The following is a 21,729-nucleotide window of genomic DNA, read 5'->3' as shown; positions in this document are numbered from 1 at the left end:
TACACTACTATTTTCAAGTAGCTATATTTAGAATAATGACTGCACCAAGGAGAGGTACATAGTTTCACTAATAATTTGTTTATTTTGCACAAATAAATAAATCATTTTAATTATTTTGGTGATATTGGAATAGCCTACTTCTAGTTCTTTCATGCAGTGGACAATTTTAAGATTTTGGTCTATTTTTGCTTACATGTCTTCTTTTACTCTAATGGAAAGAAAACACCCCTAACACACTTTTAAATGGTGTTTGTTTTAAGCCTACTGCCCTCCGTCTGTTTGCATCTGTAGATTTCTTCTAAATTAACCAAAACAAGCTAATTTACATATTTAAACACATCAAGAGTCTTTTCCCTTGAAATGTTATAAGTGCATAATATGTGACAAATGCCTGCAGAGGGCCTGGTAATTGTTATTGTTACACAGCACGATCAAATCCTTGTTTTTGGGCAACCAGCATAATTAAAAATATAATATTAGTTAAATAAGGTTAGGATAGAATTGCTACAGCCACTTAAGTAATTTCTTCAACAAGAATATGTGTGTAGCGCTCCCCTCAGTATTTATATTAACTAGGGCAGGGCTTTGGGTTCTTTCAAGGTATTAATTGAATGTGTTTAACACTTAACTCAGTTTTAAATGTGATCTTGGATTTCTCTTTTAAAGTACACCCATGAAATGTTTTCCTAACCTAACTATGAATTCACTTTTCTTAAGTTGTAGTCTTAATAAAGATTTTAGCCATGTGTCTGTGTATGTCTCTCCCCGAAAAAATAATAATAACCTCTTTCCAGGTAAGTAATAAAATAACACAACACAATGTTTTAGAAAATATCTCTCAGTTATTTACTTAAAAAATAAATTATTATCTCAAAGGAAATAAACAAATTAAATAAAAATATAATCGTTCCTTTTAAACCTTCAGCATAAAATGTTTCTCTTTTTTAAATGAAAATACTGTAATTGAATTGTCTCTCTTCTTAACACAACAATGTAAACACTGTCAATACTGTATCATATACAAATGCACAGGAAACAATGTAAACTCTATTAACCCTCAAATGGATTAATTCAGAAAACCTCAATATATCACCTTTAAAATCACTTTAAGACTTTTTGTGGGCCCACAACACACCTCAATACAATATAAAGCCGGCAACCAAATTTTTATAAAACTAAAATACCATAGCAGGCCTGATGCGTGGCTTGTGTTCGTAGTGGCCCAAAACTTAATGGCCGCTTCACTCGTCAGCGAGCAAACAAAACAAAAGATACCTTGCGATAATGTTTCTGTCCCGTCCTTTCTCCAACAGTCACGGGTGCAGTCGCATCATCCGATCAGCATTACCACACGAAGTCAGTCTCCCTTTTCTCCTCCAAGTTTTCAGTAAAGCTCACGAGCGAAATCCTGGTTGCTTCAAGCTCTATATGAGTCCTCTCTTCGTCTTCAGATCGAAAACAGCAGATAACCGCATCAAACAGTTCAACTGAGAGTCAAACTTTAACTGGAAAATGTCGTTCACTTGTAATGAACTGACTTCAGCATGTACTTCAATGTAACTCAGCGTTAGCATTAGCAATAGCACAAAAGTAAACAGTCTTTGAACTTTGCGTAGAAATTCCTCCCGTTTCTCAATATGCACCTTGTCACTCTTCTCATCTGGTTGTCGCGCAGACAATCATCAGAAACAAGTTACATACTCAGTTGTGCACTACTAATTCTACCTTTTTACTCAGAAAATCTCTGTGTCACTCTCACTCTTTTGCTTCACTATTTCCTCCTCATCGTCCCCTCCTCTCTCCGTCCTGCAATACCGACCATCACTCTACTGCCGATTGTTATTAACCCCATAAATGCTGGTTTAGACAGTTTTCAGAAATACCTTATCTTTTACATAAAACAACATAAAATCATTTTAAAAATGATTGTAACAGTTTTAACCTAACTTATCCAATAAAAGTCAACAACATAATAATGAAACTGCTTTTAACATTTTTATCATATGAATTCCAACCTTTTTAATCACACTATTTATATACTCTTATTAAATGATACTACAAGCATTACTTATTACTTCATGTTTTTAACTGGGTTACACCCTCCCCCTTCTAAATGTTTTTGATGTCCTCATCAAACATAACGAACTCTATTTTTTAAAGTGTACTAGAGGAAAAGGTGCATGACTACTTTAAATTAACTCTTTCCAATCTTAATGATAACACCTCTATGCACAATAGTGAGAGGCTGATCTTTTGCCTTACCAGGCTCATCATAAGTTAACCTGATAACTGGTTTCACTACCCTTTTTGGACGATTTTCAGATTTGCTAATCACATCTGTCTTAGAGATTATCTATGGATGCTCATCATGGCAAGGGTTATCAGACTCTGGATCACTTTCTTCTTCAGGAACAGAATCTTGATCTCCATCCTCTTCTCTCATACTGTGGCGTTCCTCCTCCGAACGATTTCCCTCTGACAAACTATCCTCAGCATGATTTCCATCTGACTGTTGGGAAGAATCACTATCATCTTGGATGAGATCTGACTGTCCATTAGTAACTCTTTCCTTTGTCTGTTCCTTTGTCAGGATCTCCTCCAAGCAAGTACTGCAGGGTTTTCCATGTCCATAACTCCACTCCACATCTGAAGAGGAATCTGTAAGTACTTCAGGTAAGACTTCCTTTGATCTCTTTTGCGTCTCAGCTTTTGTTTTTGGTCTTGTCTTGACACGAGAGTTGTCCTCAGTTTCCACTGTTGGCATTCTCACTAACTGACCAATCGGCAGAAGATGATCACGATGGAGAGTTTTAACTCCTCCTCTTCCATCCTCTGGTTTCACTTTGTACACTGGAAGGTTGGGCATCTTTCCCAGGACCACGTAAGGTATAGGACTCCAACGACTCTCCAACTTATGCTTCCCTTTCAATCCTAAGTTCCTAAGCAACACTCTGTCGCCCATATCCAATGTCTGGAATCCCACTCTTTTATCATATGACCTCTTGTTCCTCTGATGTGTCTTATATGCTGCTTCAGAGGCAAGCTTGTAAGCTCTTTGCAAGTCTTCTTTTAACTTGGCTACATAGCGTGAATGGCCACCATCAGCTTTGCCATCAGTAGAAGTTCCAAAGCACAAGTCTATTGGAAGCCTTGCTTCTCGCCCAAACATTAAGAAATACGGTGAGTACCCCGTAGCATCACATTTGGTACTGTTGTAAGCGTGAACCAAGTAGCCAATGTGTTTGCTCCACTGCCGTTTCCTTTCACTGCCCAGGGTTCCCAGCATTGAAAGAAGAGTTCTGTTAAATCTCTCCGGCTGCGGATCTCCCTGCGGATGGTAGGGAGTGGTCCGTGATTTCCGGATTCCCATCATCTTCAAGAGCTCTTTTATTAGCTGACTCTCGAAGTCTCTCCCCTGATCTGAGTGGATTCTGGCTGGCAAACCATAATGCAGGAAATACTTGTCCACCAGGATCTTTGCCACCGTCTGCGCTTTCTGATTTCGGGATGGGAAAGCCTGCGCATAACGGGTGAAATGATCCGTGACCACTAACACATTGCTGATACCTGTGGAATCCGGCTCCATGGACAGAAAATCGATGCATACCAGATCCATCGGTCCATTGCTTGAAATGTGATGTAAAGGCGCTGCCCTATGACAGGGGGTTTTCCGAGTGACGCATTCTCCACAGTTCTTTACATACTGCTCAACATCACCTGCCAGTTTCGGCCAAAAGAACCTACTCCTCAACAAGTCTGTAGTTCTTTCTATACCAAGGTGTCCGAGCTCATCATGGGTGGCCTTCAACACCACTTCTTTGAACACGCTGGGCAAGACAAGTTGAGTGAGTTCTTCACCGGAGGGCCGCTTGCTTAAGCGATGGAGTAGCCCATCTTTCATCATCAGTTTCCCTATCTCTTTTTTTAGACGAGAGTGCTCTGAACAAGATCCATTCTCTTCTGGCCATTTGCCATATTTAACAGCTTGTATGGCAGATTTGATGGCGGCATCATCCTCCTGAGCTGCAATCAGTTCCTGTTTTGACATCTGCCCCAAGGATTTCAACTCCAGGTGAGTTGGGAAAGCATAAATATCAGGCACACAATCAGGCGAAGCTCCCAACTGATCTATATACCTCTGTGGACCACCCACTAAACTCGGAATGCAGATTCGTTTGCAGATGGATCTCACACCAGGCTGTGGTATGGTCTCCCATTCCTCCGAATCCTCTTCAGGCATATTCCTAGAGAGCAGGTCGGCATCTATGTTGTGTCTGCCTGGTCGGTACTGGACATCGAAATCATAGGTGGATAAGGCAGAGAGCCATCTGTGCCCCACAGCACTGAGCTTGGCAGTCGATAACACGTATGTAAGCGGGTTATTGTCCGTCCGGACCGTAAATCTGACCCCATACAAATAATCGTGGAATTTATCCACAACTGCCCATTTAAGGGCCAGAAACTCCAGCTGGTGAATGGGGTAGTTCCGCTCAGATGTCTTTAGTTTCCTGCTAGCAAAGGCGACTGGTCTCAGACCCTCACTGTGTTCCTGATATAGAACAGCACCCAGCCCTCTCAAGCTGGAGTCTACTTGCAGGACATACGGCTTGTTGGGATCCGCAAAGGCCAACACAGGTGCATGGGTAAGGCAGTGGATAATCTTGTGGAAAGCCTGTGTGCAGGACTGGTCCCATCTCTCACCAAAGGGCTCAGACTCTTTGAGGTAAGTCTTTGTGTGGTCTTTCTCAGTCTTCTTGCCCCGCTGGGTCGGAGCATAGCCTTTTGTGAGTTCAGACAATGGCCTGACTATTGCTGCATAATTGGCGATGAAACGGCGGTAGTAGCCACAAAATCCCAAAAAAGATTGAAGAGCCTTAAGATGTGTAGGCTGTGGCCAACTTGTAACTGCCTCGATCTTGTCTGGGTCAGGCGATACTCCATTGGCCGACACAATATGTCCAAGGTATTTTACCTTTGGGAGGCAGAATTGACATTTGTCGAATGAGATCTTCAATCCAACCTCTGCCAGGCGATCAAGGACTTTAACAAGTCTCTCTTCATGCTCTTCTAAAGTTCGGCCAAATACAATCAAGTCATCAAGGTAGACAAGGACTTCGAGCAGATTCATGTCACCCACAGCCTTCTCCATCAATCTCTGGAACGTGGCTGGGGCTCCAGTTATTCCCTGCGGCATCCTCTCAAACTGGAAAAAACCCAGTGGGCAGATGAATGCCGTCTTTTCCTTGTCTTCCTCGGCCATAGCGATTTGGTAATAACCACTCCGCAGATCAAGAACGGAGAACCACTTACTTCCAGTCATTGAATCTAGCACATCATCAATACAAGGTGTTGTGTACTGATCTGGGATTGTTCGGCTGTTTAACAATCGGTAGTCGATGCACATTCTCACAGCTCCATTCTTTTTGCGAACGATTACAATGGGGGATGCATAGGGACTACGAGACTCCTTAATTATCCCCGCCTGCAACAGTTCTTGGAGGTGTTTTCTCACATCTTCCAGGTCAGCTGGAGCCAGACGACGAGAGCGCTCCCTGAATGGCCGTGGATCTGACATCCGGATTGTGTGCTCTACTCCCTTTGCCAATCCAACATCCCATTCCCGTAACGAGAACACCTGGGACCTTGCGGATAGCTTTTGACGGAGTCTCTCTTTCCACTCATCTGAGACAGGTGAGTCTCCGAAGTTGATCAAGTTCGCATCGAACTCTGTGTCAGCTGTCTTGGAAGGAGAAAGAGAAATGACTGCATCAGTCAGATACATATGCCCTATAACTGTTCCAACTGGTATGGCTGTCTCTGTCAAGGACTCATTTTGGATCAAGATTCTGAAATGATTGACGTTCACCTCTTCGCTGGGCACCGCCAGGGGCTGAAATAGCACACCAGCGGGGAGTGGAGCTAAAGGAGACGAATCAACCATCAAGATTTCTTTGTCAACCGGGAGCTTGTACTCAACTCTACAGACTGCAGTACAGTCACCACCAGGGGGCAGAGTCAGTGGGCCAGGGCCTTGCCATAACACACAGCCAATATCACCCTCCTCTTCCAGGGCTGTAGCTGTGCAAGGCGCTGTTAGATTGTTGTCTCTGTAACATGCTTGTATCCCCAGTGTCTGCGTGATGTCAACACCATGGTTCTTACACTGCTGTACGAGACGTCGGATGTGACTGGCATTGGTCCCCACAATGATAGGAGTCTGGTCTGCAGTTCGGGGCTGGGGGCAGATAAGAGCGAGAACTGTCACCATCTGGTCAGCACCTGCAACCTTGGCTGGATATTCGATGTCGACCACTACATACCCACGGTATGGATAACTGATCTCAGAATCGCTTAATCCCCACAGGGCTAAACCAGACACGGGGCGTATTGGGACATCAGACAGGTAAGTTTGATACCAAGACTCAAAGATAATAGTCACCTGTGAGCCACTATCCAGCAAGGCATCACAGCTATATCCATTTACTTTCACAGGTACTATACTGGGTGGACCAATCAAACCTTCAGGGAGGCCAGCCGGCTCTGAGGAGGTAACTACACTTTTCTTGACCTCACAGTTAGCTACATAGGTGGTGGTATCCCCAGACTGCTGTCTGTCTTTTGTCACCTTCAAAGCATGAATTAGCTTTCTGATAACTTTGGCTTGATTCTCAGGGTTTCGGCATTTTGTGGCAAAATGTCCGTTCTCACCACACCTATAGCAGAAATTCTCTTCTGACCTCTTAGGGGCTCCCTTGGGGGAGTTTGGAACCGGTTTAGAAGCCTCCATGGTTGAAACAGTGACTGCAGCATCATGCTCAGGCATCTTGTTGCTAGTTTTCTGTTTTAGTCGTTTCACTTGTTTTTTCAAAGCAGCCAGCTCAGCATCTTGCCGGTTTTCAGAGCCAGGTGGTGCACTATTGGTTTTTACCTCCCGGTAATCATCTTTGACTGCAGTGGATTTGGTCACTACTGATGCAACCATTGACTTTAGCTCTTTTAATTCAGCCTTTAAGTTCTGGATCTCAGTTTGCCTTGTATCCACTTCTGTATTAGCATGAACTTGATGTACTGATGCACTAAGCTTCTTTCTAGCGGTTTCGTACTCTTCCACAGCACGAATCTCAGTCAACAGCTGTAGAAAATTTGGGGGTGCAGCCTTCCTTTCTCTCAAGCGCAGCTGGATCAGCATCAAGTCTGAGGCGATAGCACCCCTCAGCAGTTGCTCCAGGCGGGCTCGATCCTTACAGCCAGCAGGTAGGCCCCCTCTTTGAACCACCTTAGCTAGAGACCTCTCTAGACGTCGAAGGAAATCTGATAGTTTCTCTCCTTTTTGCTGTTGCATCAATCGGAAAGCAAAGTAGAGATCATCACCCGACTCAGCACTTCCGAAAGCACTTTCAAGGGCTTCTAAACACTCTTTCGGGCTGACATCAGGATTGATTTGGCGTGCTGCTTTCACAATCTCTAGTGCGGGCCCCTTTAAACTTCCAATAGGTCTGCGTCTTTTTTCTCTATCAGAGCCTTCAGTCTCCTCCACCAAAAGCCATGCTTGCTCCAGCCAATGATCAAATGGTTCCTCACCTGGTGGCGTTGGTAGGGCTCCTGAGAACATGCGTAGTCGACCATAACTCCCACCATCAGCTGGTTTAGTTGTCTTTTCCAACAAATCTCCGACAGCGCGAAGGATGGATTCAGTGGGGGTAGTGGGCGGGGGTGTACTGGGGAATAATGATTTGAGGTCCTCCATAGTTTTCCCTTCAGCCTGCAGCAACCCTTTTAGTTTAATATTAAACTCTTCAGCAGCCGTCTGAGCCTCTCCTATAATGATAACAGGCCACATCTCGCCACCCTTAACAGGCACAACTTCAGAAGGAACCCTCTCCTCTTGCACAGTCTCTTTACTCTCACACAAAACCATCCGTTGGTTTAGTCTTGCACTGAAGTTTCTCCCACGGACACGCACCCGTCCTAACGACTTAATAGTTTCCAGTGTTTCTTCCACCTCACTGATCTCTACTTCTTCCGGGACGATGGTCATAAGTGCATGAGTCTCATCCAAACCCTCACCACGGCACCAGCGTTTTAACTCTGATACTAGTTCAGTTTTTTCCATGTTAATACTGGTTGTAAATTAGCTTAATATCTTAAGTGGGTCACTTTACTTTTTAACTTTTTTATTTTTCATTTTTTTACTGAAAAATCCAAAACGATCCCAGCGGTGCCTCCATTTTATGTAGCGCTCCCCTCAGTATTTATATTAACTAGGGCAGGGCTTTGGGTTCTTTCAAGGTATTAATTGAATGTGTTTAACACTTAACTCAGTTTTAAATTTGATCTTGGATTTCTCTTTTAAAGTACACCCATGAAATGTTTTCCTAACCTAACTATGAATTCACTTTTCTTAAGTTGTAGTCTTAATAAAGATTTTAGCCATGTGTCTGTGTATGTCTCTCCCCGAAAAAATAATAATAACCTCTTTCCAGGTAAGTAATAAAATAACACAACACAATGTTTTAGAAAATATCTCTCAGTTATTTACTTAAAAAATAAATTATTATCTCAAAGGAAATAAACAAATTAAATAAAAATATAATCGTTCCTTTTAAACCTTCAGCATAAAATGTTTCTCTTTTTTAAATGAAAATACTGTAATTGAATTGTCTCTCTTCTTAACACAACAATGTAAACACTGTCAATACTGTGTCATATACAAATGCACAGGAAACAATGTAAACTCTATTAACCCTCAAATGGATTAATTCAGAAAACCTCAATATATCACCTTTCAAATCACTTTAAGACTTTTTGTGGGCCCACAACACACCTCAATACAATATAAAGCCGGCAACCAAATTTTTATAAAACTAAAATACCGTAGCAGGCCTGATGCGTGGCTTGTGTTCGTAGTGGCCCAAAACTTAATGGCCGCTTCACTCGTCAGCGAGCAAACAAAACAAAAGATACCTTGCGATAATGTTTCTGTCCCGTCCTTTCTCCAACAGTCACGGGTGCAGTCGCATCATCCGATCAGCATTACCACACGAAGTCAGTCTCCCTTTTCTCCTCCAAGTTTTCAGTAAAGCTCACGAGCGAAATCCTGGTTGCTTCAAGCTCTATATGAGTCCTCTCTTCGTCTTCAGATTGAAAACAGCAGATAACCGCATCAAACAGTTCAACTGAGAGTCAAACTTTAACTGGAAAATGTCGTTCACTTGTAATGAACTGACTTCAGCATGTACTTCAATGTAACTCAGCGTTAGCATTAGCAATAGCACAAAAGTAAACAGTCTTTGAACTTCGCGTAGAAATTCCTCCCGTTTCTCAATATGCACCTTGTCACTCTTCTCATCTGGTTGTCGCGCAGACAATCATCAGAAACAAGTTACATACTCAGTTGTGCACTACTAATTCTACCTTTTTACTCAGAAAATCTCTGTGTCACTCTCACTCTTTTGCTTCACTATTTCCTCCTCATCGTCCCCTCCTCTCTCCGTCCTGCAATACCGACCATCACTCTACTGCCGATTGTTATTAACCCCATAAATGCTGGTTTAGACAGTTTTCAGAAATACCTTATCTTTTACATAAAACAACATACAATCATTTTTAAAATGATTTTAACAGTTTTAACCTAACTTATCCAATAAAAGTCAACAACATAATAATGAAACTGCTTTTAACATTTTTATCATATGAATTCCAACCTTTTTAATCACACTATTTATATACTCTTATTAAATGATACTACAAGCATTACTTATTACTTCATGTTTTTAACTGGGTTACATGTGGACATCAAACATGCATGCTCAGAGCAAGGGTTTAAACTTTTATTAATGTATTCTCCTATGTAAGCACAGATTTAAGAATCATAGCATCATGCAATGCTGTATTATGATTTTAAATGGTGCATTTTAAATCATGCATCCTTAGAAAACGGTCTGATAATGCGGTTCATGGATTGCGTCTGTGGAATGCTCCACTTCTGGTATTGACAGCCCTACAGATATATTTAACAGGGTTCAAAACACAATGCATAGCATTTGAAATTATACTATGACGCCTATCAAATCAGGCAAATGCAAATGACTCTTAACCCTCTAGCCAGTGTTGGGGAGTAACGGAATACATGTACCGGCATTACGTATTCAGAATACAAATTATGAGTAACTGTATTCCGTTACAGTTACAATTTAAATAGTTGGTATTTAGAATACAGTTACATTGTTGAAATCAATGGATTACATGAGGATACTTCTCTGTTTCACAATCTCTAAATAACGTTTATATATATATATAAAAAAAAATAAAAATAAGGCAACTTCATGCATTTCCCAGAAGCCCCAATATAAAAACGAAAAAATGCGCGGTTTGCGTGATCAGTCGGAAGAGAAGCAGCGGGAGCTCAGCTACAGGTAGAGATGGAGCCGAAACAACAGAGCCAGGGCAAGAATGCGTTTATATCTTGGAAATTTAAACAGCATTTCACACTAAAAAAAGAGGGAGAATGAAATATATCTGTGCAATGCAACCTCTGCTTACCAGCAACCAACCTCCTTTCAGCGTCCAAAGACTCCACTTCCAACCTGAAGAAGCATCTTAAAGTAAGTATTTTTTTTTCTTTAAATTAGCCAGGTTTAGTCGTCTGCTGTAATTTTACTGGTCACCTTGCTATTTTATAGTTGTATCAGGTAGCTAACGTTACCAGGTCTGTAACGATATGCAATGTGATATGAAACCGAAATCACGATGACACTCATATCGACGAACTGCGTGTCCATTACAGATTTGAGCAAAACTTTTGCGATTTTTTTTTTTCTAAATGTCGACAAAAAACTATTTTGAAATGACGGTGTTTCCATTAACCAATGTTATGCGACTAAAACTTTTTTTTTTACATTTTTTTTTCTCGCACGAAAAGCAAAATCATTCCAAAAACCATGGCAACGGACGTTGGTAGGTTTATGTACTAGGCTATATCCCAGCCACTGCGCTGGCCATTATTATTAATTGTTGGAAATGTATGTGTGTTTTCCAAGCATTAATGGTAAGGAACGACCCTTGTTATACTTGTGAGTGGCACATATGAGGTGTTTCAGCACTAAAAGACTGCTTTAAAACTTTCACAGAGACCTCAAACAGAAAGCACAAAGGCTTTCTGTAAAGTTAATTTCGTTTTGTATTAATTTTATTTTAATTTTAATCAACGTTTCATTAAAAAATTTCATGGATTTAATAAATAAGTAAATATAGCATACTCATACCACTTGGCTAGCAACATGGGTTCAGGATAGTGCTAAAACAATTTCAGTGTTATTAATTTGTGCTCTTTGTGTCTTTCTTTATTTTAGAGGAAGCATTCCAGTGTCTTGCATAGAGCAGAAATGGCATCAGATGATGGTGGTGAAGGAAGTGCCATGCCCACCCCACCTCCTCTCAAACAAGCAACACTCTGCAGCACCTCAGCATCAATCACCCAAAGTAAAGTAAACTCCTTGGTTCTTAATTTCATAATTGCAGATGTGCAGCCCTTTTCTTTGGTGGACAATGCCTCATTCCGTGAGATGATTGCAGGAATTAGTGGGGGTAGGACACACATGTGCAGAAAAACATTGATGCAGCGCATTGAAAGGGGATTTCAAAATATGAAGGAGGCAATTACTGAAACTCTTCAGGATGTTCAAACCGTGTGCACAACAGCAGATATATGGACGGCTCATCATAGGAGTTTCATGGGAATCACGTGTCATTGGATTGAGCCAGAGACATTAGATCGAAAGTCTGCTGCATTGGCATGTGAAAGGATAAGGGGCCGCCACACCTATGATGTCATTGCTGCCAAAGTTAGTCAGATTCATGCAGAATTCCAGATCCAAGGCAAAGTCAGTGCCACAGTCACTGACAATGGTAGCAATTTCGTTAAGGCATTCAGTGAATATGGAGGCTGTGAAATGGATGATGAGATGGATAACACAGATGATGTGCAGTTTGCTGATGTCTCTGCAGTTCTTCAGGAAGAGGAAGAGGAGCTAAACTTTTTTTTGCCACCTCACCATCGATGTGCCGCGCATACCTTGAATCTTATTGCCACAACTGATCTTGACAAAGCTGCCTCACAGGGTGTTTCTCGAAAATTATACAGAAGTGCAATGTCTAAATGTGCTGCAATCTGGAATAAGGCTCATCGCTCATCAGGTGCTGCTGATGCAATTGAGGAAATTGCCCAAATGAGATGTTTGGTACCTTCAGTGACTAGGTGGAGCTCAGAGTATCATGCAATCGAGAAGTTGATGAGTCTCACTGAGAGTCAGCTCAATGGAATCTGTGACCAGCTGAAATTGGCCAAACTGCATCCTCAAGAGACAATGTTTCTAATAGAGTACACAGCCATACTGAAACCTCTTGCCTACTCAATCAACCTGCTCCAGGGAGAAAAGAACTGTTACTTTGGATACATAGTTCCCACCATTCTCAGCCTAAAAGCCAAGTTAGCTGAAAAGTTGACCCAAGTGCAGTTCTCAGCCCACATCCTCTCAGCTGTTATAAAAGCCATTGACACTCGATTTGGGCAGGTGTTGGCCTCCCATGAGGCAAGGATGGCGGCTTCCACCATCCCAAAGTTTCGACTGTGGTGGCTTGCTGATGAAGAGAGGGGAGCCATGAAAACAGCAATGGTCCAAGAGTCTCGTCTTCTTCATAAAGAGCCTTCAGAGGATGCCGGCACCACTGGAAATGCAGCAGTTGGAGGTGATCCAGAAGATGATGAAAACTTCTTCACTTTTGAGACAACACAGATGACAAGTTCATCAGCCGAGGAAGAGGTGCAGAGGTATCTCCAGGATCCAGACAAGTCATTGGCTTCATTGAAGATGTATCCAATGATCAGAGACCTCTTCTTAAAGTACAATACTACTCTGCCATCAAGTGCTCCTGTCGAGCGGCTTTTTAGCCAGGGAGGACTTATTTTCACTCCACACCGTAACAAAATGACAGATAAGCACTTTGAGCAGGCTCTCCTGCTGCGATACAACCGACTTTACTGGAGTGTTGACATGTAGAGTAGGTGGGTCAAATATGTAGGTAGGTGGTTCAAAACATATTGGTCTTTAGGTTCATAGGCTTTTTTAAAGCATGTAAATTGGCAATCTCATTATTATAAAAACAATTGTCTTTTTTTTTCACCTGACATTCATATAAAATCAACACCTTACAATGCCTACTGCAAATGTTAGAAAAAAAGTTTTTCACCCTATGTTATGTTCAACTTTGACATTTTGGATAGGCTGATTTGTTGCTAGCCTTTGTTGTTACATTACCAAGAATGTTTTTCAATATAACATTGTTTCATGAGGTTAAAATTATATTTGGTGGCATAGTTTAAAAAAATAATATTATTTTGCCATCACATTCAGTTTGAGACTGTTTTATTTTGATGGACCATTATTAGTGTGTCTATCTTGATGAAAGAACATTAATGTGAATATAGTTAGCTGTAACAATCTGGACATTTTTTTTTTTTTTTATGGAAGATTTACAGAAACAGAATATTTGTATGTTCACAATTAAAATAAAGTAAATAAAGAAACTGAAAAAGGAAAATTAGCAAATTCTACTCTTTTTTTAACCAAGCAAAACTCTTTTGCATAAACACCCTAATAGTCTTTGTTCCTCTACAGAAAATTAAAAAATGTTGCACTTTCAGGGAGACTTGGGCCTAACACATTCAGCCAGTTGGAACAGAAAAACACACCAGAATAGGCCTGTTTAGTAAGCAGGATTTGATGGCCGCATTCCTACACTTCTAAAATGCAATTCAATGTGGAAGTAATCCAAGTATTCAGAATACGTTACTCAGATTGAGTAACGTAACGGAATACGTTACAAATTACATGTTTGGGCATGTATTCTGTATTCTGTAACGGAATACATTTTGAAAGTAATCTTCCCAACACTGCCTCTAGCGCATAGTGTTGCCATATGGCAACATACTCTTTGTGTTCATTTCCTTGCCACTGTCTCTTTAAAAGAACATTCTCGTTTTTTTTGTTGGTAAGAGAAGACCTTAGTTTAGCCAATGATGTGCTTTGGTTAAGTCAAATGACATGCAATTTTTTTCTGTGGTGCGATTTCTGACAGCCTGCCATCTCTTGTCGGTAGTTGCTGAAAGCAAACTAAAACGTCAGTAACAAACAAGGACCCTCCCATGTCACATTCTGTCATGATCACCGTCTGTTCCTGTCAGTTCCCGGACTACATCTCCCATCATCCTCTCTGCCACTCACCTGCACACACTTAACACTAATCACTAATCACCACACCCAGCTGCTGCTCATTATCAGGACTATAAAGGACTTCCACTCACACCACCTCACCGCGAAGTATTGTTTAACTATTGTTGCAATTTCTGAGCGTTTCTATCCTGTCTGCCTGCTTGTTATCGTTCCGGACTGTTTCTTGTTTTTGACCCGTTGCTGCCTGTCCTGATCCTTGCTTTGTATACCGACCTGTGAGTTTTATCTGCCTGCCTTGTGACCTACCGCCTGTACCCTGACTACGACCCTGCCTGTCCTTTGCTGCTCCTGTTTGTTCCTGATTGACCCTGCCTGTACGACCATTCTCATTCTTAATAAAACGCTGCACTTGGATCTCCTGCCTGAGCCTCCCATTCGTAACAGAATACTTCGCCAACACAGATCCAGCAGCTTTCGTGAGTGTTCCTGTCATTACCACCATGAATCCATCCGCCCAGTTGATCGGTCTCCGTCAGGGAGATAGATGCATTGAGGATTATGTAACAGACTTTATTGAACTGGCACATTTGACCTGCTTTACCGAGGAGTGTCTTATGATATTTTTTCGCGGTGGACTATCTGACCCGCTCAGTGCCGTCATGCCGATACACGATCCCAACGGGACGTTGGAACAGTATATTGAACAGGCTTTACTACTGAGCGGATCTCCCTTTACTGTGGGTGTCGCAGAAGAACGCGACACCATGCTTGATCACGTAATGGACGCCGCATCAAAGAACATTCACAAAATGGCGGCCACCATTACAACAACACCAGTCTATGTCCCAGCTGATCTCCATGAGCAACGTCACGTCTCCGCCGATCGCCCAGAGTCACGTCACGTCAGGTCTCTAGATCAGTCCGGGAGCGGAGAGGGTTGCGTTCCAGTGTGACCGATCCACCGTTGATTTCAGTCCGAGCAGCTGGCATCCCCAAGTCTCCGCCGGCCACTTCACTCTCAAGCCCGGTGGCCGCTTCGCTCTCAAGCTCGCCGGTTTCAACGCTCTCAAGCTCGCCGGTTTCAACGCTCTCAAGCTCGCCGGTTTCAACGCTCTCAAGCTCGCCGGTTTCAACGCTCTCAAGCTCGCCGGTTTCAACGCTCTCAAGCTCGCCGGTTTCAACGCTCTCAAGCTCGCCGGTTGCTATGGACTCTTGTTCGCCGATTGCAGTGGACTTAAGCACCCTGGACGCGATGGACGAAATGGCTGCTTTGCCAGTGCCCACGGGCAAGATGGCCGCCCCTGCGGTGCTCAAGGATGCAGGGGTTGTTCCAGCCATTGAGTCCGCTCCAGCCAGTAAGTCCGCTCCAGCACAGCCTGCTCTCCTGGTCTGTCCTGTCTTGGCCCAGAGGGCTGTGCTCACTTTTTATGTCTTGGCTGTCCTACGTGCGTTGAGGAACTCAAGCTCTTTTGCCGTCCCGGAGCAGCCCGAGCCCGCTGCCGTCCCGGAGCAGCCCGAGCCCGCTGCCGTCCCGGAGCAGCCCGAGCCCGCTGCCGTCCCGGAGCAGCCCGAGCCCGCTGCCGTCCCGGAGCAGCCCGAGCCCGCTGCCGTCCCGGAGCAGCCCGAGCCCGCTGCCGTCCCGGAGCAGCCCGAGCCCGCTGCCGTCCCGGAGCAGCCCGAGCCCGCTGCCGTCCCGGAGCAGCCCGAGCCCGCTGCCGTCCCGGAGCAGCCCGAGCCCGCTGCCGTCCCGGAGCAGCCCGAGCCCGCTGCCGTCCCGGAGCAGCCCGAGCCCGCTGCCGTCCCGGAGCAGCCCGAGCCCGCTGCCGTCCCGGAGCAGCCCGAGCCCGCTGCCGTCCCGGAGCAGCCCGAGCCCGCTGCCGTCCCGGAGCAGCCCGAGCCCGCTGCCGTCCCGGAGCTGTCTGCTCTCCCTGATACGGCCATGGAGGCCGTCACCGAACTGCCCGCTCTCCTTGATACGGCCATGGAGGCCGTCACCGAACTGCCCGCTCTCCTTGATAAGGCCACAGAGCAGCCTTGGTAGGCCCTGCCACCACCGCCTGGACCATTTGCTCTACCGCTGCCGCTCAGGCCATCTGCCCTGCTGGCGCCACCCGAGCTCCTTGCCCATGAACCCGCCAATGCCTCCCTTGATTTCCCCAAGAACTTTTTTGGGGGGGGGGGCAGTATACCTAGGGGTGGGGAGCTTGTGGGTGGGGACCCTGCTCAACCATGGCCTTTAAGGGCCTCTGAACTACTATGGCCATTCATGGACTGTAGGCCACTAGGGCCATGTATGGACTCTGTCCTGCCGTGGCCGTCCAAGCCACCTGACCTGCCGTGGCTGTCCGAATCACCTGACCTGCCGTGGCCGCCCGAGCCACCTGACCTGCTGTGGCTGTCCGAACCACCTGACCTGCTGTGGTTGCCTGAACCACCCGACCTGCCGTGGCCGCCCAGGCCACCTAACCTGCCGTGGCCGCCCGAGCCACCTGACCCACCGTGGCTGCCTGAGTCCCTAGGGCTGCATTGGAGATCCCGTTCCCGGCTACTGTTAGATCTCCAATGCACCCACCCCCCCCTCCCTAGCTGTTCCTTTAGGTCGCGAGGACGCGCCTTCCGGGAGGGGGGCGTTATGTCATGATCACCGTCTGTTCCTGTCAGTTCCCGGACTACATCTCCCATCATCCTCTCTGCCACTCACCTGCACACACTTAACACTAATCACTAATCACCACACCCAGCTGCTGCTCATTATCAGGACTATAAAGGACTTCCACTCACACCACCTCACCGCGAAGTATTGTTTAACTATTGTTGCAATTTCTGAGCGTTTCTATCCTGTCTGCCTGCTTGTTATCGTTCCGGCCTGTTTCTTGTTTTTGACCCGTTGCTGCCTGTCCTGATCCTTGCTTTGTATACCGACCTGTGAGTTTTATCTGCCTGCCTTGTGACCTACCGCCTGTACCCTGACTACGACCCTGCCTGTCCTTTGCTGCTCCTGTTTGTTCCTGATTGACCCTGCCTGTACGACCATTCTCATTCTTAATAAAACGCTGCACTTGGATCTCCTGCCTGAGCCTCCCATTCGTAACACATTCACAAAAAAATTGTTAACATCATCTCAGGTAAGGTATGATGACATATTCACCACTCAAAAAAGTATTTATGAAATTAGTTTTTGGTAAATCGATAAAATGCCTGTGTTGCCATATAGCAACACTGCACAATAATGGAAACGACGTTATTATAATAGGTTTGCTACTGGAGTTATTCTATACTGGGTTGTCTTATAATTAGTGCAAGCTGTGCTATTAATGTTGTCCACTAGAGGGAGCCACAGGATCAGGAATCTTTTAAGCCCAATCCTTTTATGTCTTGTTGCAATCCATTTGAATCGAAATAAATAAATTTAGTACATTTGTATAACTAGTGTACTGACAGTAAATCTGTGAAATGCTTAGGTCTATAGCATTTTTTTTTTTTTTTAACTTTCTTTCGACTCCAATAAAGTTGCCAGACACAGTTAAATATAATGCTGTCCATTTAAAATGAAGACAATTTTGTCTTTTTTAATATAATTTCTATAGACATTTATTGTTGTGTTATAAATAATAAAGCAAAGATTTGTGTGTTAAACTGCAAGCATAAAGTTAGGAGGCAACACGTATAGAAATAAATAATAAATTCCGAATAATAAGGTTTTGAGGTGCAAATTATCTTTACATTCATTTGAAATTGTCCTGTGGTGTCCTGTGATGTGATTCAAGAGGAAAAGACAAAGGCATGAGTGAAAAAAACTAAAATGCCATTCTTGAAGACAGAACAAGCCATTTCCACAATTAAAATTGATGTGCACATTTCATGTACATTAAATTATATTAGGTATTATGGATGTCTCCACAATCATTAACCTTGAAAAATGAACCAAAACAGTTTTTACAATTCCTTATGACAATTAATAATTTTCAAGTTCTAACTAGTGAGATTCTGAGTAATTGGAGACAAAACATTTTTCGTACTCCACGCAGATCATAAACAGTTGAAATTGGTTGAGAAATGTAAACTTTATTGCACTTTTTGTCCAGAAAAGCAGCAGCTCCCCATTTACTTGGATTTGTTTAACGAGGAGTTTTGCACCGTGCAATATGGCGGACTCGTTGACTTATCGCAGCAACAGTCCAAAGCGAGCCAATGAGGCGTCTATGTATTTATTATGTTTATGAATGTGTCTGCCAGAACTGACGTTATAGGCCTATGCTTGATTTATATGATCATAATAACTATGTACCCAAACAAATTCCACGCATGTATTAAACTGGTAGGCTACTGTAGATGGATGGATGGGTGGATACATACATACATACATAAATGATAAATAAAACATTCAAGGAATATTTAATGCTCTAATATTTTGATTGATAATAATTAAGCCATGTTATTCATATACAATACACATGAAGATTTGTGTGTTGCTGGTTACCCAGAGGTCCTTTAGTTTTAGTTACCAGTCACTATCTACATGTTTTAAACAAATCATTTTCAGCTATCAATTGAGTTTAAAGACATTAATTGACCTATTTAATATAAATTAAAATATGAATACAATTTTGTTTTAACAATTTGTTGACCTGATGGATTGCTTCATTTCCCATCAAATTAAAAGAATTGCCCTGTCATAATAACCTATTTCTCTGTAGACTTACATAGAGTGAAGAATCCAATCACTGCAATGACTCCAAGCACAATTCTGTTCATCATGTTGACAATGTGAAAAGCAGTGAGCAAAATGAATTCTAAAAGGAGAGATCTTCAGATGGTTTTTCTGAGGTGAACGGGTCTTTGGACAGCAGCAGGCTAGATGGCTTGTTTGAATACGTCTATTATATGGTCATGATAAAGAGGGTGGAGTTTTTTGACACGGGGGAGAGCAAAGAATATGTGCAGGTGTAAAGAAGCATTTGAATGTGAAGAATGAGCAGAGCAATCTGGTTTGGGGAGTTCAGAGATACTTGATTATTCACACACACACACACACACACACACACACACACACACACACACACACACACACACACACACACATTGGGTTTCACACATTTTATGGGGATTTTCCATACACATAATGACTTTTATAGTGTACAAACGATATATTTTATTCCCCAAACCTAACCATACCCGTAAACACAACCGTAAACATACCAGCCCAATTCCAGAAAAGTTGGTACATTTTGTAAAATGCAATAAAATCAAGAATCTTTGATTTGTTAATTATCTTTAACCTTAGTACAACTGTACTGTTCTTAGTACAACTTAATTGTATTTTGTAAATATAAACAAATTTTGATTTTGATGGCTGCAACATACTCCAAAAAAGTTGAAATAGAGACATGTTTCACACTGTGTCAAATCACCTTTCCTTTTAATTACACTTTTTAAATGTTTGGGAATTGAGGCTACTAACTGTTTGCAGTATTGCATTTTACAAAACACAGGAGAATAACAGCCAACTAAACATTGAGAATGACTGGAACAGTTAATACAACATGCGGAGCCAATTAAAGAAGTGTAAAAAACTTTCCATGCTTGTATTTGTTATATGATATAACCAGAATTGGGTAAAACGTGTTACAAAGTTACAGTTACTGTATTCTAATTACTTTTCCTGATAACGCAGTAATGTAACACATAACATTTTAAATTTATGTAATTTGATGACAGTTACTGGTGTCAATAAAATTGCATTACAAGGAAAAAATATTAGGTAAAATGCATTTCTAAAAGAATTTTTTCCTTTCTTTAATGCAGTTACATACAAATATACACACAGTTAAGATAGCACACACATGCTGCATACAGCAAGGAATGTTGTAGATAAGCCAAACTGTACAGACAAATTTAAAGAGACTACAGTTTTCATTGTTAAGCAGGTTCTAAGAATGTTAAGTTTAAGTTCTAGTAATGCATTCGAACTTTAGGTCAAGTTGCTGTTTTCATAATTCTGTAATATTTTTCAGTCAATTTTAAATTACGGAAAGAACTATGAGTTTCACTTTGTGGTTTATCTTTGTAGGTTTTATAGGTTTTCAAAGTAACTTGAATGTAACGTAATTAGTAATCTGATTACTTTTTACATGCAGTAATCAGTAATGTAATCAAATTACAATTTTAATGTAGTAATTTGTAAATTGTAGAGGATTACTTTTTTTGAGTAACTTAACCAACACTGGATATAACAAATACAAGCAAGACATGAGTCACATTTAAGAACATGTCTCTCAAATGTATGGACTAAAATATACTGCTATTGTGAGATTACAATATAAGTGTCACAAATGCGGCCTCTGTGGCTGCCTCCGATCACCACCTGAGGGCTCCGTCACCGGAGTACTAGAAATGCACCAACGTTGTATCATTTTAAAAAGTTGATTAAGACACATTTATTTAAGGCTGTCTTTCTCTAATGAATTGTATTGCTTTTGTTGTTTTTGTTTTATTCTATTACTGTAGCACTTTGGGTTTAAGAAAAGCGCATTACAAATAAAATGTATTATTATTATTATTAGTACTAAATTCATCCGGACTTCATCTCCCATAATCCACTGCCTGGCGCTGATCACGCGCGCACCTGATCCCCTTCCGGTGGACTATTCTCTAGTAAACACACATAACTTAATTCTCCAAAGAGGATTTACATATTATAAACCATATACATCTTAAAGGTGCTTATTAAATGTTTATTTAACATCTGACAACATCTTTAAGTATTATGACTTATGATGGATTATGTATTATGAGTGATGTGTTTGTGCTATTATTCACTGTTGTCAACACTGTTTACATTACATGAATGAAAATAATGTAAATAAATAAATCTACAGTAACTACACATAAGTTTATAATCTATTTTATTTGTCCTTTATACTGTTAATAAATTAAGGAACATTTGTGTTGGGTAAGAAGTGAGTTAACACATCAACATGTGAATGTAGATTTGAGCACATAAATCTCAGAGGAAACTTGAATCTTGTCTGATGTTACAGGGACAAATTATCACGTGTGTTTATCCGGTGATGAAAGAATGATGCCATCAAAGGCTTTGAGTGAGTATACTACAGAAATGAATATAAATTCTATTTAAATCTTAAGTTGTAGTTTATTTTAATTATTGGAATTTAAACAGAGTTATTACAGCACTTTTCTGGTTCTTGATGTCTGTAGGTTTGCTGCAGATGTTTTGTGGTGGAGCAGGACCTGCAAGGAAAGGTGATGGTGGCATTTGTTAGAAAAAAAAGAGGAAAACCTGAAACAAAATATAAAGTAAGATCATTTTGTTACTTCTAATACAGAAATCAAATGACACTGTTAAAATGACTGCTTTTGTATTATTGTAGGATGTGAAATGTCCTCAGACTGGTGTGAGCACGGAGGATGGAGAGCCACAGCAGATCCTGGAAATGGTTCAGTGTCATGGACGAGATCCTCCATCACTCCTCCTTCC

At 42.1% G+C, this 21,729-nt stretch overlaps 2 protein-coding genes across 6 annotated transcripts in view; one reads left to right on the top strand and one right to left on the bottom strand.

The window, feature by feature from the left end:
• Nucleotides 1–9,562, bottom strand: part of clic1 (chloride intracellular channel 1) — a 67,395-nt gene extending 57,833 nt beyond the window's left edge. For 4 of the 5 annotated variants that reach the window (XM_067361366.1, XM_067361365.1, XM_067361367.1 and 1 more), the window contains exon 1: nt 1,185–9,562. In XM_067361366.1, the coding sequence (XP_067217467.1) occupies nt 2,354–8,113 (5,760 nt within the window). In that variant the 5' untranslated portion in view covers nt 8,114–9,562 and the 3' untranslated portion in view covers nt 1,185–2,353. The remainder of the gene's footprint in view (nt 1–1,184) is intronic. The other variant, XM_067361370.1, reaches the window with a different exon arrangement.
• A 1,822-nt stretch (nt 9,563–11,384) lies between these two features.
• LOC137037182 (zinc finger BED domain-containing protein 4-like) lies at nt 11,385–13,058 on the top strand. The gene has a single exon (XM_067410994.1). It carries the CDS (start codon nt 11,385–11,387, stop codon nt 13,056–13,058), a length of 1,674 nt encoding a protein of 557 aa, XP_067267095.1.
• The last annotated feature ends 8,671 nt before the right edge of the window (nt 13,059–21,729 follow it).

Source organism: Chanodichthys erythropterus, chromosome 15, assembly GCF_024489055.1.
Source record: "Chanodichthys erythropterus isolate Z2021 chromosome 15, ASM2448905v1, whole genome shotgun sequence".
In the NCBI taxonomy this organism is placed as follows: Eukaryota; Metazoa; Chordata; class Actinopteri; order Cypriniformes; family Xenocyprididae; genus Chanodichthys; species Chanodichthys erythropterus.
The sequence above is the reverse complement of the archived record's forward strand: the minus strand, read 5'-3'. Positions and strand labels throughout refer to the sequence as shown.